The sequence below is a fragment of the Nilaparvata lugens genome, chromosome 1, assembly GCF_014356525.2.
Source record: "Nilaparvata lugens isolate BPH chromosome 1, ASM1435652v1, whole genome shotgun sequence".
Taxonomy (NCBI): Eukaryota; Metazoa; Arthropoda; class Insecta; order Hemiptera; family Delphacidae; genus Nilaparvata; species Nilaparvata lugens.
Genome location: NC_052504.1, coordinates 43471297 through 43490559, shown reverse-complemented (window position 1 = coordinate 43490559; position 19263 = coordinate 43471297). Strand labels below are relative to the sequence as shown.

Genomic DNA, 19263 nt, shown 5'->3' with positions numbered 1-19263 from the left:
CTAAAGCTACGTTTACACTATATGTGATTGTATACTATAGTACATTATACATTACATTATAGTAGTGTACACTATATGTAGCTGGGGAGCTACATGAAATTTGAGCTACATATAGCTCTGCTATAAGGAGATCTATGCAAATTTCATGTAGCAGAGCTACATATAGTTTGGAATAAACCACTATTCACTGCTTAGTTATCCCAACCAGATACCAAAGAAGAATGTAGTTCTTGCAGCAGCCACTGCTTTCGGCGAAGCTACTGTGATGCTTTCAGCACAGAGAAGAGAGAGAAGATATTGGATAATTTTGTAAATTTTGGATAGCTCATTTTCTGCTATATAGCTGAGAAAATAGGCTCAACTGCTATATAGCATATCTCCAAAGTCACTCTTTGAACTTGTAGCAGAGCTTTATAGCTGAGCTACATGTAGCTCTGCTACATAGTGTAATCTAGCTTCATAATTCCCTTTTTCTCCAGACACTGGAAGAAATATTGGGCACGAACATGGGTATTTTGCAAAACAAGGACGTTGCAAGCTGTGTAAGACTGGGTACACCAAGGTGTATTGCACAAAATGTGGAGTACGTCTTTGCTCAGTCCCAAACAGAATGTGCTTCAATGATTACCATAGATAAAATAAAAAAATCCAATAGGCTACAAGGAACAACTTGTTCTACAAAAATAGTAAATATGATAAAGTAGTAGATGTAAGTAGATGTAGTAAAGTAGTAAATTTATAATATGATAAACCCCAATTTCCAGTTTTTAGTTTGTTTCATATTATGTAAGTATGTATCAGTTAGATATGAACATAATAAATAAGTTAGTAACCAAAATATAGTTTTAAAAAAGTAGGAAATTTATGATATTTAGAACCTTATTTTCAGTTTCAATTTCACGTTTTTATATTATGTAAATATGTATCAGTTATGAATATAATAAATAAGTTAGTCACCAAAATCTGGTTCTGTGTATCAATTACTCAAATTATTCACCAGTAAGGTTTCATGAAAAGCAATTATCAAATTCAGCTTGTCCACCTCACAAGAACCACTTCCTGGTTAGACCCGTGAACATCTAACACTATGGCCCTATCCCATTACCAGTGACTATTGTTCAATGTTGAATTTTTTCCACAGTGCTTTTTCTTCTTATCTGCACTGTTAAGCATTGTTAATTGGTCATTTTTCAGTATTTTATTTTCTTCTGTAATATTGTACATTAATTTTTTTCATTTTCCACTACGGAGCTCCGCATTATCCACTACTGAATTAAAATACTATAATTATTGGTGAACTACGGATATCTACCACAAAATACTCTATACTGTGTACACTGAACTAGTACCTATACCTATAGTATAATGTTAATTATCATTATTATTCTGCATTCTTTATTGTATTGTTCACAAACCATTGCGATATTTGGGAGACAAATTACACATTTAACCTGAACGGGCTCTCTCCTGAATTTTGATGAATAATTTCAAAAATCTGGTGTGGCGCACTCACACAACTTTCCTTGCCATTGTGAAAATTGATCAACTGACGCTAGTGTTTACGCGCATCCTAAAGTCTACTATTCCAAGATCTAAGTCAGCTGGTGACAGGACAATAACGCTGCAGACACATGAAGTCTGATATCTCTTCATAGTGAATGATTTAATAGAATCAACACTTGCCAACAGTTTGCAAATTAAATAATCTTATTTTCTCGAACTTCGAGCTTATTTGCAATTTTTGGTGAAAATGTTACTGAACATTATTTGTAGAGATTTTTATGCTCAATCTTTTCCACTTAAACTTTTTCGTTTAAATTGTATCTGAAGCCTGATAATTGGGAATCTAAAATCAAACTTTGCATAGTTGGGGCGGAGCTCCTGAAGTTTTTACAGATATGTGACTAGTGGCAGCTGATAGAGCTTATCAATGACTTTCTTAGGTATTTGATCAAAATCGTTGGAGCCGTTTTCGAAAAAAATCGCGAAAAACCCTGTTTTTGACAACATTTTCGCCATTTTAGCCGCCATCTTGAATTGCATTTGATCGAAATTGTTCGTGTCGGATCCTTATAGGGAAAGGACCTTAAGTTCCAAATTTCAAGTCATTTCGTTAATTAAGAGATGATATATCGTCTACACAGACGCAGATACACTCATACACACACAAACACATACAGACCAATACCCAAAAACCACTTTTTTGGACTCAGGGGACCTTGAAACGTATAGAAATATAGAAATTGGGGTACCTTAATTTTTTTCGGAAAGCAATACTTTCCTTACCTATATGGTAATAGGGCAAGGAAAGTAAAAACAAAATCTAATCAAGAGTAAACAGCTTACCGTACTTCTTCACAACTAATTTATTAAGAGCAGAAGAGTTAATGAGGGAACATAGTTCTTTGGTCATCATCTTTTAAAATTATGAATTTCATTTATTTATATTACCTAGTAAATTGTTTTATTTTTGCAATAAATGAAATATGCCAATTATCAAATTGTAAAATAACGTTGTGTCACGAATTTAATATTTCTTGTAATCATTGTAAATTATCTTGTAATCTATAAAATATAATTATAGTACCCTTTAAATTTAATTTAATTTAATTTTAAAGGGTACTATAATTCTATTTTATAAATACAAGAAAGTTGCCCTGAATTCATACATTTTATCTTGTAATCATTGATTTTTATCATATTTGTGTCTGTAGCCGCTCACCTGCAGCGAGCTCCAGGCTCAGGAGCGATGTTACCGCAGGCGACTAGCTTGTGGATTCAGCAGCCAATCTCGCAGTCACAGTCGATGCAGGATCAGCAGAAGCTCAGGCTCCAGTCGTTACAAATGGAGAGGGACCGCTTGAAACTCAGGCAGCAGGAGATTATGCGACAGGTAATTTTCCATACTCTAAAATTTATTATTATTTTCACATGAAATCTTATCTCAAACAGTTTCAGATTTTTAACTGATTATAAAAAAGGTTGTTGGAGGTGTTTTTAAAACAGAGTTTGAAGACTTGCCCATTATTTTAAAACAAAAATTAGGAAATAGAATACGTAAGTTTTGGGCATAGCCTGTTTTTCTTTTCCGACTATTATATTGTTTGTTCTTAATAATTCCTTCAATGTCAATAATTTACATCTAGAGGGGTTTATTACAAAAACATAACATGCACGTTAAAACAGATTTCAAAGAAGATCCCGACATAAAAACTGCTAAAATTATAATAATTAACAAATTATAATAATTGTGATGTTTATAAAACTACTAAAATTATAATAATTGTGATACCCTAGTATCTATAATGATATGTGTCTGGTTTTATGGATCATTATATCGTGATATTGTAAAACAATGCTTTACCTCGATCTAAATCATGGCCTAAGTAACGAATACAGCTTTAATTCTAGTTACTTCGAGGAAGTGACCAATTGGTTGAATTTATAATTTAAATTGATCAATTCCTGACAGAAATATTCAATTCATATGAATAGTGATAGTAATCTATTATTTATTATAATGTAGCCTATTACTAGCTTCCCGGCGAACTTCGTACCGACAAAAAGGGAACAAACAAATAAACAGTCATTCATTTATATATATATATATATATATATATATATATATATAATATATATATATATATATTATAGATTGGTGAGTTCATGCCATCATTTTTGATGTGCACTTCATTCAAAGAAGATGGAAAAATGAAGGGATGAGTCAAAGTTTTTCCATCTCAGATATTCATGATTCTTTAGTTGAAAACGCCTATAAATAAGTGGGTAGATATTTACATTGACAGCACTTTATTGAAACTGAAATAATTGTAGTAATTTTATTGAAACAGCAATAATTTATAAACTACCCCAGTTCAAAGCCAAGGCATTGATTTTTTGAGGCTATGTAGCTTGAGCCAACAACTTATGCCACCTGTTGTTTTCATTGTGCACTTGGTAACGCGTGCTACCCACTAACAATCAATAAATTCCTTGAATTCCTAAGAAATGAGTCAGTCTCCCGACTTTTTGGACTCATCGACTTGTTTCTCGGAAATCAAATGATGAATTATTCAGTAACATAACAGCCTACTGTATAATTAGGAAAAATTGTCTGTAAACTTGGAAAATGTTGTGATGCACTTATATCATCCGCCATGTTTCACCAAAGCATAAAATAGAATAAATTGTCGATTTAATGATTAATGATGAATCTTTCATAAATACACATTCGATACAATAAACGTCAAAAAAATGTATTCCTCCTCAAACTCAAGACAAGAGACTCATTATTACCTATATTCAGTTTTCTACAAGCTAATTACGATACGGTTCTTTGAGTTGTGTTATTACTAGAATACAAATCGCTCTACTGTCACATGCATGCGCCCATTAGGCTACACTATCAAATATTCAATGGAATATAACCTATTACATCATCAGAGATTTTTATATAAAATATTCATTCGCATGGTCTTGATGCTACATCAGTCTACATCATTTTACTAAAAAATCAGATCTTAGACCCTCGTTTTCAGATCCTAGAACATGGAATTCTGAGCTGCTCTAGCAATTGATAGCTTCGTGCAGGTATTTGAGATCTCCGTGAAAGGAATCGTTGGTTCTGTGGCTCATAGTTTGTATTTGGTATCAGTCTCACAAATCTTTACTTTTGGAGATATCGTCTCTAAAGTAAAGTCCACGTTATAATGTCAGTGGAAAATATAGGACAACAGTGTTGCCGATTCTCTGCGTTTCCACTGCCTTCTATAGTAGATAACCGATTCCTGTATACCTGATGTGATATTCATTGTTCATTCTTGTTAATAATAATAAAAAAAATTATTAAATTTTTAATTCTTTAAAAAATGTATTATTCAATGATATAATAATGTATTCTCTTATTTGAGATCAAATATTTTGGTAATTAACAAGAAATTGAAAATCCAAGTACCCTTTTTAAAAAAATTTACTCACAACATGATTCGTTTTCAAGTGAGTCAGTTTTGGTAATTAATTATATTTCTACATTGTTTCATTGGGAATAAAGAATTGAATTGTTCAAAAACAATCTGGCAACGTTGTGGAACTAAGAAAGGATAGAGTGGATGCATCCAAGGATTGGAAATAAAAAAATACATAAATAAGGATTGGAAGTACCGAAACTAGTTGTTATTGTGTTTTATATTAAAACGTTTTCAAAAACAAAAGGGTAGACTACTATTAATTATTTTTCAACTAACAAATCAAGTAGCCCTAATGAAATACCGTACGTTATTAGAAAATATTGAGTTGAGCTTGAATATTCTGATAATTAATTATATTTTCACAATGTTACTTTGGAAATGAAGAATCGAATTGAATTATTCAAAAACAATCTGGCAACTTCGCGAAGCTAGAAAAGAATTAAGCTATCCGCTATTTTGTTTAATGACAGATAAGGAGAGCAACAACAATATTATTCAGGTGTTGAATTTATAACTTGAACAACCTCACTATACTTTGTCATGAGTGCATTGTTCGCATTGATAGCCTACAACTCTTTTCTTCCCATCATCAAACCCATGCACTCTTTGAATGTGCAACTAGATAACTATTTGTGGATGCATCTTTGGCACATCTTGTCGTGCATCTCTCTCTACCATGATCTATTATCTGTGAGTTTATTTATTCAATATTTATGTGATTAATTTTATTATTATTAAATAATCTGTGGGTTTATTTATTTAATGATCTTAGCTGGATGTGCAACTGGATAGCTATTTGTGGATGCATCTTCGGACATCTTATCGTCCATCTCTCTCTACCATGCTCTAGATCTGTGGGTTTATTTAATATTTATTTAATTTTAATAGTGTAACGGGCCCCAATAAATGACCATTGTGTGAATGTGTGTGTCTGTTGTGTTGCAGCAAGAGCTGATGCTGCGCCAGAGCCCAGGAGGCAGTGATGCTGGCGTGGACCCGTTCCTGTCGGGTCTGACGGACCACTCGCGTCAGGAGTCGGCCGACAGCGGCCTCGGTCTCGGCACCAGCTACTCGCTGCCCCACACGCCCGAGGACTTCCTCTCGTCGATGGCCGCCGACGATAACATGGATGGAGTCAGTGAGGGGGGCAATGACCCCATGCCCATGTCCGTCTCTTCCCCCCTCACGCCCAACATCGACTCCACCGACGATCTGGTGCCCTCCTTACAGGTACACCAACTCCAACATTTACTTTTAGTAACTGTACAGTAAGTGTGTGATCACATTGTATGCATGTGCAAGTGCACGCTTGGTTATGCATGACCAAGCTTGCAGAATTGAAACAAAATCTGGATAGAGCAATAGCGCCACTCACACTGAACACTTGTACTTGCTGGTTGCGTCTAGTGTGAGCAGCTACATACAAATCACAACGTGTTTCAATGGCACTTATCAAATTTTATTTTTCGGCTCATGCATGATTCGACTTGCACATATACGCATTCAATGTGATCACACCCTAGTTGTATACACAAGAACCATTTCATAAATGTGTGAACAAGCAATCCTTGAAACTGTTGCCAAGGCAACAACACCTGACAGTCATTCACTACTGTAAATATTTTTGAAATATTGACATAATCAAGTTTGCCATAACTGTTTCAACCTTAGACCAGTTATAGAACTGGTCTAAGATTTCAACCAAGGTACCTAGAACACAGAATACGATATAATACATTCTAGTTGCATTGGTATTAACAACCAAATATTTTACGTATGCCGTGCTACCAATTTTCTCCAAAAGGTTTGATAGTTTTCACCTATCACCTAAAGTAAAGCTATCGATTCCCTTAAGCAATATCTTGACAGAAATTATGAATGGGTTCACTGTTTCTGAATAAGAACTCCAGTTTAGAGCAAATCAAATTATAATTTCATAATTTTCAATGATTAGAAAAAATTCAGATTACATTAGAACAAACAATGGTATATGTGACTAATTAAGGCGCAATTGTATCTCAGCTATTTTTGAAGATATCGACTTAATTTTTTTTTTAATAAAAGAGAAAGAAAAAATAGGTGTCGCTAGCCTAATTTCAACTAAAAAAACGATTCTAAATAATATTAATGCCACTTCAAAAATCTCAGATGAACTAACCTTATTAGTAGACGATGCCTGTAGTCTTGAATTAATTAAAATTCATGCACTCGCAAATAATATAGCATATACTATGACTATGCTTTATGCAATACAGTAGAACGTCAATAATCTGGATTAATTGGGACCGGACCCCATCCGGATTATCAAATTATCCGGATTATCGAAATTACGTTAAAAAACAGTCAGTACGCACTATTCAAGAAACAAAGCTGTTCGAATTGCATTTATACAGTATTCAATAATTGGGTATCCACCTTCGACGACCACTCCCGTTCTCCTCGCTCCGCGCCATTCTCCCGTCGCCCGCTCTAAAGTAAGGAGCTTGGCGCCGAGGGCAGAAGGTACGAAAATTTTATTTCTTGCCAGAGACGAATCCGGATTATTGACGTTCTACTGTATTAAAGGATTCTACAAAATGGAAATTCATTTTTATTTATTTTCTTCATAAAATTAAATGTTTCAAAAGGCCGGACGGGTAACGGCCATTTTTCCATAGACACTTGATGACTCGACTCGACACCTCGACAGACGACATATCGAGTATCATGTTTCGATACTTCAATCTGGTATCGATATTTTTAGTCAATCGACAATAATATTATTATTCCAGATTATTGATAGCCTACTCAAGAAATTCAGTTGGCTAAACTGACTGTTTCAGCTACTGTTTTATCTTGATAACAGTCATCTTATCGCTTGTGATTGCTCAAAAGAAAAACAATAAGATTACATTAAATGAAATTTTTATATAGCCTATGCCATAGTAGAACTCTAATCATCCGAATTAATTGAGACTAAACTCTAGTTGGTTAGGTTAATTAAATATTTTGACAATTATTGGAGTTCACAAAAAAAGAAGCAGGAATTTAAGTAATAATATCTTTACTGACTACAGTTTTTAAAATCTACTTTTAACTCCATAAAAATTTTAAAAATTTCAAGAGGACAAAATAAGCCAAGTCATCCATTATTTTTTGACAGAAGCACCTAAAAATTCCAAAGCCACACCTAAACACGTCATCATTGCCAACCCCACGAATGCAAAATTATTATTTATTACATTTATTCTTTTAAATAAAACTTTATTTTTAATTTGTTACAAATTTTATTTAACCTTTATCTTGATCATAATCATTTGTTAATTCAGAAAAATAAATTTATCAAGTATTCCAACATCATAGAACAGCTAATGAAAAAAGTGTCATGTACATTTCTCGAGTATATAGCTGATAGAAATAATACAACTGCACGCTTATCGTTTATAGAGACATTGATATTAATTATCGACTTTTATCCATTTTGAAATATCGAATCGAAGATTCAATTTTTATATGGAGAAAATTGTAAAATCACACGTGCCACAGATTAGTGATATTCAAATTGGAAGGCGTATACAAAAATGTTCATCTTTGATTTGAAATCATTAACTCTGTGTTTATTTAAAGGATAGTGACCTGAAAAATTCATTACAAAAATTATACTTGAACAAAATATGACTTGAAATGCATAGGTACTAACTTAAATCATGAATCAGAGTTTTGTTTCAAACTAGTAAAATCGGTTTAACTTGAGACTCAAATTAATTGAGCTTTCTATTTGAAAATCATAAGAAACTATGAATCATTATTCAATTTTATTTTATAAACATTGATCACAAACAAGATCAGAAAGCATGTATTACTCACTCAATTAAGTGTAATTCACATTAAACTTGAAAATTGCTCTTGAAGAGTTGAAACTAGTAGTGATGCTAAAAAAATAAAGGGTACCTACTTGATTATTTTTCTATTGTGTTTAAATAATCAGTAGCCCTAAAAATAAGAGTGAATATTGGAATGACTACTCACTTCAATATTGTATTTCACTCAAATTATAATCTGCAAGTACATAGTCAGTAAAGTGTAAAAAAATAGAAGAAAGTTTATTCATTTAAGCTGTATTAATATAAAAGTTTCATTAATCTATAGTATATTTCCAAACACAAAAAACGAAAAATCAGATCTTGTATTTAGGGATGTTCTAAAAAACTATATGGCGCACAGATAACAGCGATATTTCAACATTTGTCGTCATGAACCCATATCCCTTTGTGGATATCTTGAAGGCAAGATCAATCAATCAATCAAGTTTTATTCCAATCAACACAATACAATATACGTAAAAGAAATCAAATCACAATCAAAAATAAATTTCCAATGAAATACAAAAACAGGCTTCATGGCGGGGGGTGTGCTGAAAAGAAAGGAAGGAGGAAAAATACCTAGCCAACTATGGTTTCCCATGTAATAGGCAGGTAGAGTTTATAAAAGTAAGGAAAGAAGGGTGAAGAGGAGAAGAAAAGGGAAGTGTTGGAGAAGATTGTAGGAAAAAAGAGAAAAAATGTGTAAAAATTGTAAGCTAGTCCACTTTCAACAAATGTATCCAAAAGAATTGGTCTTGCAAACAGTAGTTTGAGCAGAAATCTCGAGATTCATACGTCGATATATAAGAAAAAGTTACTGTATGTCCAGGTTTTTATTTCTAGTTTAGTTTTTCTACTAATCTTAGAGTCTATGAGGAAGTGGTCCGGAATAAGGTTTATTATTTTAGTGCTTATATAGATCAACTGTTTCCTTAAACATTCAATATTGGTGTGATATGCGACATATCTATTTGCAGTGGGCCTTGAATGATAATTATTTTAATTGAATTTTAAGTGCGAGGGAAAAGGGATTTATATTTTATCATGTTTTCAATGATGGTGTTAATATATAATTGTCGTATTGTCATTACCTTGAGTCACTAAAAACCATCTCGGTACAATCTAGGTCTGTTTAGAATAATTTTAATTGTTAGTTTTTGGGCCACGAATAATTCCTCAATATGACAGTTGAAACATCCCCCCAAACAACTATGCCATACTGCATAATTGATTAAACTAGAGCATGATATAGGTACCATTTCAAAATTTTTCTTATTTAGAATTTTATTTATTTGATAGAATTTGTGAGATAAATAACTAATTCTTCTACAGACGGACTTAATATGTACATCCTACTTTAGATGATCATCTATTATAATACCCAAGTATTTAATACTATTGACTTTTTTATAGTGGGACTATCACAAATACCTATGTTTGAAGTGCACCTTGAGTGGAGCTTTAATTCTTCATTATCAACAGGATGCCCTATTTTATTTACTGAGAAGGTTATGTAGCTAGTTCTATCTATATTCAAACATAGGGTATTTCTATCTAGCCAATTCTTAATTTGTATTAAGTTTTGTTCAGCTATGGTGTGAACTTCATTCAAAGTTTTACCGTTGAAAATAGCTGCAGTATCATCTGCAAAGGATAACATAGTTAAATTTAGAAGCCTTCAATTTAGAAGATCGTTGACATAGAGAATACAAAGGATGGGTGAAAGCACCGTACCCTGAGGAAGACCATACGAAGTCAAGTCTGTGACACTAGAATGATTATGTAATAAGCAATATATTATACCTGAGACTAATATTGATTCATTTGATTAACAGAATTGTTGAAACTGGTAATATACCACAACCAATGAAAGTAACTCATCTTAGACCCATCTTTAAAAAAGGATCAAAGAAAAATCTGGGGTGTTACAGACCAGTAGGATCGATATCAGTTGTTATGAAAATTCTGGAACACTTCATAGGAATGCAATTGCAACAGTATCTATCCAGACATAGTATAATAAACAAGACTCAACATGGCTTCATTCCCGGAAAATCAACTATTGATTTATTAGAAACTATGACAGGTGACATTAATAGATCTCTGAATGATAATATGTTTGTAATGGCAGTGGCAACTGATTTGACTATGGCATTTGACCTTGTGAATTATCAAATCATGCTTCGCAAATTAAGTGAAATTACGAAGATAATTAGAGAATTATTTCATGGATAGAACTTTGCATGCAGGTATAGGTAGCTATATTAGTAGCAGCTATGAGCAGACATGTGGATTAGTTCAAGGCAGTATCTTGTCACCTACCCTATTCAACATATTTGAATAACATTAGAAATTGGAGGTAAATTACGAAGATTATTAGAGAATTATTTCATGGATAGAACTTTGCATGCAGGTATAGGTAGCTATATTAGTAGCAGCTATGAGCAGACATGTGGATTAGTTCAAGGCAGTATCTTGTCACCTACCCTATTCAACATATATGTGAATGATTTTGCTAGTTTAAATTTTAAAAGTAAAATTCTGCAATATGTTGATGACAATATATTCTATGTAATACTCAAAGACTTGGAAACTGGTTTGAGACTCATACAACAGGATCCTGATTTGGCAACTAAGTACTTCTTTAATAACAGTATAAAAATTAATGTCCAAAAGACAAAGGCAGTAAAAGTATAAAACACCTAGGAATAACTTTCGATTCTGATATGAGATTCAAATCACACAACGATTCACTAAAAAACATAATGAGAGCAGCACTTTATAAGTGTTCTAGAATAAGTAGCTATTTTCCTGTTGGCACTAAAAGAATTATTTACTATTCAATGATACAGAGTACCCTGTACTATGGTATCTCAATATACAGTTAAGCTCCGAACTATATAAAACAGCCATTACAGAATATTGTAGAAAGGATAATAAGAACTCTTTTTAATGGTATTGATCGCCAGCTATTGGGAATTATGTCCATGGGGGCCCTAGCCAATTATACTGATTTGACAAGGAATTATTTCATAAACCAATTTAGAGAAATAAATGAAATAAACTATGAATTGATAATCAGAATATTTAGACCCCAGAGATTCAACAATAATTATGGTAAAAGAACTCCAGAGTGCAGAATACCATATCTTCTGAATTCATTGCCTCTGGAATTGCGAAATTTACAAAGAAGGGGTGAAGTTCGGACAAAATTGAAATTATTTTTCATTGCAATAATAATTGATGATTGACATATGACATATGGTTGGATTTACAGTAAAAATGCAACAAGCTCACAATAGTTTCGTCAGACTAGCGATCATTTAATAGTTATATATGGGAAGGTTTTACATTTTATTATAAGTAATTATTTATGAATTTCTAATTTGCTTTGTTAATAACATTCATTTAATATATTATATATTTATATTTGTTTATTATGTAAGTTATTGCAACATAGTAAATGTTTTTAGTATTTTTTTTAATATTCCTCAAATAGCTTAAAGCTAGAGGGATTAAAAATATCTATGAATTTTGTATTTGATGAGATGTGTATTGAAATTGAAATAAATTGAAATTGAAATCATTAATGTTTAAGGACTGGGTTCTATTACTCAGCTAGCTTTTAAATAAGTCAAGGGGGGCCCCCCTAAACTCCTTAGGACTCAAGTGTGTCGGACAAAGTATTATGTGATATTGTGTTAAAAGCTTTGCGGATATCTAGAAAGACAGCAATAGTTTTCATATTGGAATGTATTTTATCAGAGAGGGCACCATCTCTGCATCGTATGTACTGCATCGTACATATCCAACAACAATCGGTACTGTTGAATAGATGAACTTTTTAAACAAAATCACTGTCATTTGGCCATTTCCTAAGATTTTCTATTCTACACTTTCATGTGTCATCCTAGTGTTTCCATAACATGCTATGAACAACAAATGAGAGCACATGCTTCTTATGTCATCTTCAAAAGTGAGGAGGCACTTCCGGACTTTCTGATCGTGAATCGTATGATAAATACATGCTATTCCAGCATTAATCTACTATAGTACATGAATTTATTCATGGAAACCACATTATTTCAAAATTTCCTGTTTACCTGCATCACCCGCCACATTTCATTCATCTAAACCAATTTTGTTGTACTCTGTATTCAGTATCATTATTGTATGAATAAATTTCAATATCCTTGTAATTTATAATATAATCTCATGTATGATATCCTTTTTCAGCTGGGAGAAGAATTCACTAGCGATATCCTAGATGACGTACAAGCGCTGATCAACCCCCACAGCAAGGAAAACAATGTTCTAACGTGGCTATAGATGTACCATACTCCATTTACTTAGTTCGTATTTTTACTGTTATGGAGACAAAACTGCAAACTGTTGAAACTGTTGTAAGAATATTGTCACAGGGAACCTGTTTTCACTCAGTTACAACTCTAAATCAATTAATAAATCTCTAATAACTACATTCAAACGTACACTATTCTAATGGAAATTTGATTTTTTCCAATTATAAACATATAAATGAATAAGTAAAAATAAATAATTAGGATTTGGTCCCATCATGTTCAGATTGAACGAGGCTACTGTAATGCATATCTTATGTGAATATCTTACTGTAATGCATTCTTATCTGAATCAATCAATTTCGATTCAATCGAAAAAAATCAATAAAACTACCTACATAACTTGATTATCTTAATTACATAGATATCAATTTATGATAATTTATAAAACAATTATGACACTCTTGTGTGTGTCTAGGTCGTTTTATTGGTATTGTTCTTATTCAAAAAATAAATATGTTTCCTCTGCATCCATTTCACAAATAAGTTTGCAGAGATGCTTTGATAATTCTGTCAATATTCATTGTATTTTAGTAATAAAGTATATTTATCATTTGAATTTTTTAGAATAGGTTTTTTTGACTTGTCAGTTTCACTTTTCAGAATGTAACTAGTGAAGCAGGTTCTGTGTGATTGAATATTGTGCAATGAACCTTCCACTTAATATTTTTAAAATGCTGCCTGTATTTCTATTTTATTGGAAAATGGACAATAATCGTTTATCGGTTGATTACAAGTCACAAACTCACTATGTAAAAGTGAGAGATTGTATTTCAACCATCATTGTATGTTGGGATGAGTCCGCTAGGTTTTAATTAATGTAATTAATTATTTTAGTAACTAGGAGATTTTGCAAGAGACTTATTACGTTTTATAGATACAATTAATTTCACGAATGCTTTAGGAAGTTGATATTTCTCAAGTACAGATGGTTGAAATATTAGTGAAATATATTCATTTTTGATAGATTCCAAACCTAGCTAGAAGCTTGAAATCTGTGGCCTTGCTGCTAATATAAATAATTGAATCACGAATCCATCCTTGTAATGTGCCTTTATAATCATAATTATTTAAGATGATAATTTGTATAGCTAATGAAATTCTATCGAACAGTTATAAATGTTTTTATCCGTATGTTTTTTAATAATGTAAGTAACTGTATGTTGTTATTCGATTGTACTCCAAGTGCAATACTTAAGCCTATTCTTGTGTCCGTTTAATATCACTGATTATCGTCTATTGTCCAAAACTATCGTCCAAAAGTGTTGCTCGGTTATTTTGTGGCGATTTGCGATACGTTTCCGGCCGCGGAGGTCGTTCTTCAGGTCAAGTTTCCAGAATGGCAATCAGTCGTCGCAAATACTCTAAAACGAATTTTCCAGCTTGAGTTTTTGGTGCGGCCAAAAAGGAACTAGATCAATGACGTCATCGCAGCTTTTAGGTGTTCACCTTAGAAGATTCGCCAACTCCATGAAACTTCACCGTCTCCAAAAATCACCGAAACTTCTTTCTCCTCCAGAGTTTTATTCCCTCAGCTTAATATTATATTTAAATGTTGAGATAACAAATTTTAAATAAATTTTATTTTATAAATATTGTTATTATAATATATTGTGAAATGTGAACATAAAGCAATAATAATTATTGATGGTTATTAATCCTTAAGAAATGTATTTTATACAGGACGATCACTCGAAATAGATATTTTCAAAACTGTTTAGCTTAAATGATTATAGTTATGTTATTTCTGCTAGAATCTTTTCTTATTCATGTAAACTTAGTACATAGATTTATGCTCTCATGTTGGATCACTTAGCTTCCTTTCATTATAGTATCATTGAAGTCTCATCATATTCCTCCAAGGGAATCTGTAGTTGACACTTTTTTCTCCATGAAATGAACAATATTAATTTGTTTACATTTTCAATCCGTAACATAATTTTTTCTCAAAAAAAATTAGTAAATGGTAATTGCCCAACTGGTAATCACTTTCTATGTCATAACAATAACGTTTTTCAACTTGATAGCTTGAGAAAGTTATAGATCAGAAGAATAGGTACTGTAGTGGTGTTAGTTTATCTTAAAATTCTCTGATTCACATCTATAGCCCTCCTATTCTACATATTCGTTTACACAAATTTGATAAATGGAAAATATCTGTGATAAATACCAATAATACTCACCATGATTTTTTATAATTTCACTTTACACTTTATAATATCTGAGACCAATATTATTGCTTCGATTATTCTGTAAAAATTTCTCATCATGAAGCATTTTGTTATCAATTTACATACTTCTATGACCTTCGCTGTTGATCTTGAAATATTCATATTCTCCGCTGTTATGATATTCATGTTTTTAAACTACTGTGTAATCTGATATGATATTTTCCGATAAACTCCCTTTAAATATGTTTTATTCCTATAAACTTATCGATCAACTTTGTTAATTGTTCTCTCTCATTTGTTACGTGTTTTTAAAAGATCTAGTTTGTATTCCAATTCATTCAACATAACTCTATTATTCAAATTGGTGCTTGTCTTTATTTAGATATAAACTCACTGTTTTTAAGTCATAGGTCTACCATACCATACGTGTTATACACTAAGCATAATATATGCTATGTGGTATATGTATAAACTGAAATTTATTTTTCACTGTTATTTATAAATTATGTTATTCTAATTTAGGTGTCAATAAGTTACTACTGATTTGTTTCATTATTAAAAGTTCTAATAATGTTAACAATTTTTGTTTTCCATTAGTCTTTGATCTCCACTCTTTTCTTGAATTTATGTTCAACTAATTTTTGTATTATTTGATTTGTCTAACAACATTTCAAAATCTTACGTTTTAAAATAGCAATGAAATTCTATGTTGGAATTATAGTTGATCCAAATTAATGATACAATGAGAAATGCAACTAAGTAATATTGCTGATGTAAATAGACCCGCACTCAATGCAATCCAATATTTTGGAGCATTTGATTTGTAGCACATCTATTTACTTTTGAATAATATTCTATGCACCTCAAGGTCATTCAAAGCAATCTTATCATTTGCCATTATAAAGAGTTTTGCCTCCATAAAAGGTCACTATGTCTCATAAAATATTGTTCTTTTGAATTTAAGTTAATTAGTTCTTGTATTATTCCTACCATTTCATAAATAGCGATTTTGCATACGAGATTAATTTATATGAATGAAAATACTCTAAAATGTTTTGTTTGACAATGTTTGTTGACATGGTCAGTTGTAAAGTGCTTTGGCTCAATAAAATAGAATTCGCATTTAATTTCAGTGAATTTATCATGGAGGTAAAACTCGTAGTTGCAATTGAATAATATGATTGTCTATATATAAGCAATATTTTTACTATTCATGCGTTTTTAGTGATACGGAAAAAACTATTCTATAAACAATTCCATCCTTCAAAGTGCCTTCAATTTAATACTATTTTATAATCTGTACACAATGATAGAGTAAATACATTACTAGTACTATTCTAATTAATAATTTAATTTGTTATTTTATGCAATGGTAATAATCATTTCTTATACATCACTATTTCAAATGGCAATATCAACGATTACACTATTTTAACTAAACTATAAATCGATTATATCAATGTAACTAGAATATATTGTATTCTAGGTACATTGGATTACCGGTATTTAAAAATAAGGAGTGACAATAAATGTAATACAATACAGTAGAAGATTCCAATTTAAAATAAAATTAACAGTAACTTACATATTAATTATTGGCATGAATGTTGATCTTGTATCTACTTATTACTTATAGATTCTAAATATCTATATTAACTAAGTATTGTTAATCTTATTCATACTCCATTTCTATTTTGTTTTTATTGTAGCATGAATATTGATGTTGTGGAACTTTTCCATAGAGACTTGAAATGTTGTCAAAAATCCACTTTATTTAAATAAAGTTAATATTTTACAGGAGCATGCTTTTGAAAATGCTGCTCACACATCATCAGCTGTAAGTTTCAGTACCTGTATGTAAGTACTGTACCTGTACTTACAGCTGATGATGTATGAGCACACACGAAAGCATGCTCCTGTAAAATATTAATTTTATTTAAAGTGGATTTTTGACAACATTTCAAGTTTCTTCAATTTGATTTTATTAGAAATTTGTACCTCACGCTTAATTTTATAGACTTGAAAATGCTGCTATATTCAAAGAGTTCTGAAATTTTAATTATCTAACTTTATCTGCTTGCTCAAAAATTTCATGTAATAGCTTGTGCAAGACTGACAACTTTGGCAAATCAATTGAAATTATTTATAGTGCCTTGAAATTCAGATTGAAGAGAACTCATAGTAGTTTAACTGAATTTCCAAAGAAATGTTATTTGCTTTTCAGACATTTTGTGATAATGATAAGAGTGCAGCTTGCATATTTATGGCTGGATCGATGGCTGCTTTCACTGACTGTACAGTGCCATTTCTATTTAGATAGTAAATAATGTATTTTATGTCAGTATTTGAAACTATGGATCACTCGACAAATTGAATGTAAAAACTTCAATTGCAACAAGAAGAGGAGACCACTGCTCCCCAATTGATCAGCATGATTATTTAGGTGCCATGTGTAATCCTATCTAATAAGTAGAATACCGTTCTCTTTTCAATAATTTTCGTTTCTAATGGATATATGATTTCTATTTACTTACCTAAATTTATTTATTTAGAAAATGTTTATTTTGATTGTTTATAAATTTACTGATTTATATTCAAATGATTTTGTAAGTTTAGATATCCTCAATCGGATTTTCAGTGGTGTAGCTCCAAAGCTATTATAAACAATTAACTCATTACACGCTTCCAATTATATAATATTCTATCAATTCTGAAATTAAGCATCATGAAAGTGATCACAGAAGTATAAATCCACGAAAACTATCTCTCAAATTGAAAAATAAATTTTAGCATGTTACTGTAACTCATTTCCTATTGTTTTGCCATATAACATAGATTTCGTTTAAGGTTAATCTGCTGCTCAATTATTGTAGGCTATGTACTTTATTGGAAATATTTTCCAAGCATCTGTGTAATATTCCCAGCTCAGATAATTTCCTTGATTGTAATAGCTCGATTAAATGAGATATTATGAAAAAAGAACTCTGTAAATTCATGTTTAATCAGATTATGATCAAGTCTTATTGAAGAGGGTCGTTCATTGTGAAATTTGGATGAAAGGAATAATAATTTTTTAAACGATGACAATCAAAATCCCAGTTCGAGGTTCTCTAGAATCTGAACTGACTTGATTTGGTTTTGATAAACATTTGTTCTCATTCCAGTTTGTTTTCTCATGTTTCTCGCATTTTTTCATTTCCAACTGACAATATTATTATCATCTATCATATTGATGTTTCATCCTAAAATTTAACCTGTATGTTTATATTTTCTACTTAGGAGCTACATCGACTAGTTATTAGTTCTCTCTCAATGCTACTGGCATTGAGACTGTTTATTAAAGCAATGTGTACATACAGTAATTTAATAACTAACATTATTTCTATGCATTCGTGTTGTAATTCTATACACATAAAATGTTTATGCTATTCAGTGTTGTATTTAAATTGAACTCTATTCAACTTAAATTTATGTAAAAATAATGTTTTCAATTTTGAAATTCTTTCTATTTTCATTGTAAAATTTATTATCTTGTATTGATTGGTTGAAGTGATTTTTTCTTCTAAAAAGCGACTGCCATGTATGTGCATGACGTTTTATGGTACAATAATAAATTTTATAATGTCATATATTGTTTTTTTAACTTCTACCTTCTCCTGTAAATCTATTGATTTAGAAGGTTTTTAGAAGTGGTTGAAGTAGTCGGTTACTCATAAATTGGCTCTTAATCCTTTTTTGCTCTTGTAAATACAATTCTGAGAAGCAATTACTATTAGTTTGTATCCAAATGGATCAAGTTTGGAAGATTCATGAGAGCTTTGCTCTATTAAGTGATTTCATGTGAATATTGTGTAATGAATAAATAAATAAATTTGTTTTTATACAATGCACCTCAAACATCAATTATTACGGGTATTTTATTTTA

The 19263-nt window shown here is 31.3% G+C and overlaps 1 protein-coding gene across 1 annotated transcript in view; it reads left to right on the top strand.

Annotated features, from left to right (window-relative positions):
• The window catches only part of LOC111050989 (transcriptional coactivator YAP1), a 76517-nt gene extending 57550 nt beyond the window's left edge, over window positions 1-18967 (top strand). Inside the window, exons 4-6 of the mRNA XM_039434516.1 lie at window positions 2715-2893; window positions 5913-6197; window positions 13046-18967. Of these exons, the coding sequence (XP_039290450.1) occupies window positions 2715-2893; window positions 5913-6197; window positions 13046-13138 (557 nt within the window). The 3' untranslated portion in view covers window positions 13139-18967. The remainder of the gene's footprint in view (window positions 1-2714; window positions 2894-5912; window positions 6198-13045) is intronic.
• The last annotated feature ends 296 nt before the right edge of the window (window positions 18968-19263 follow it).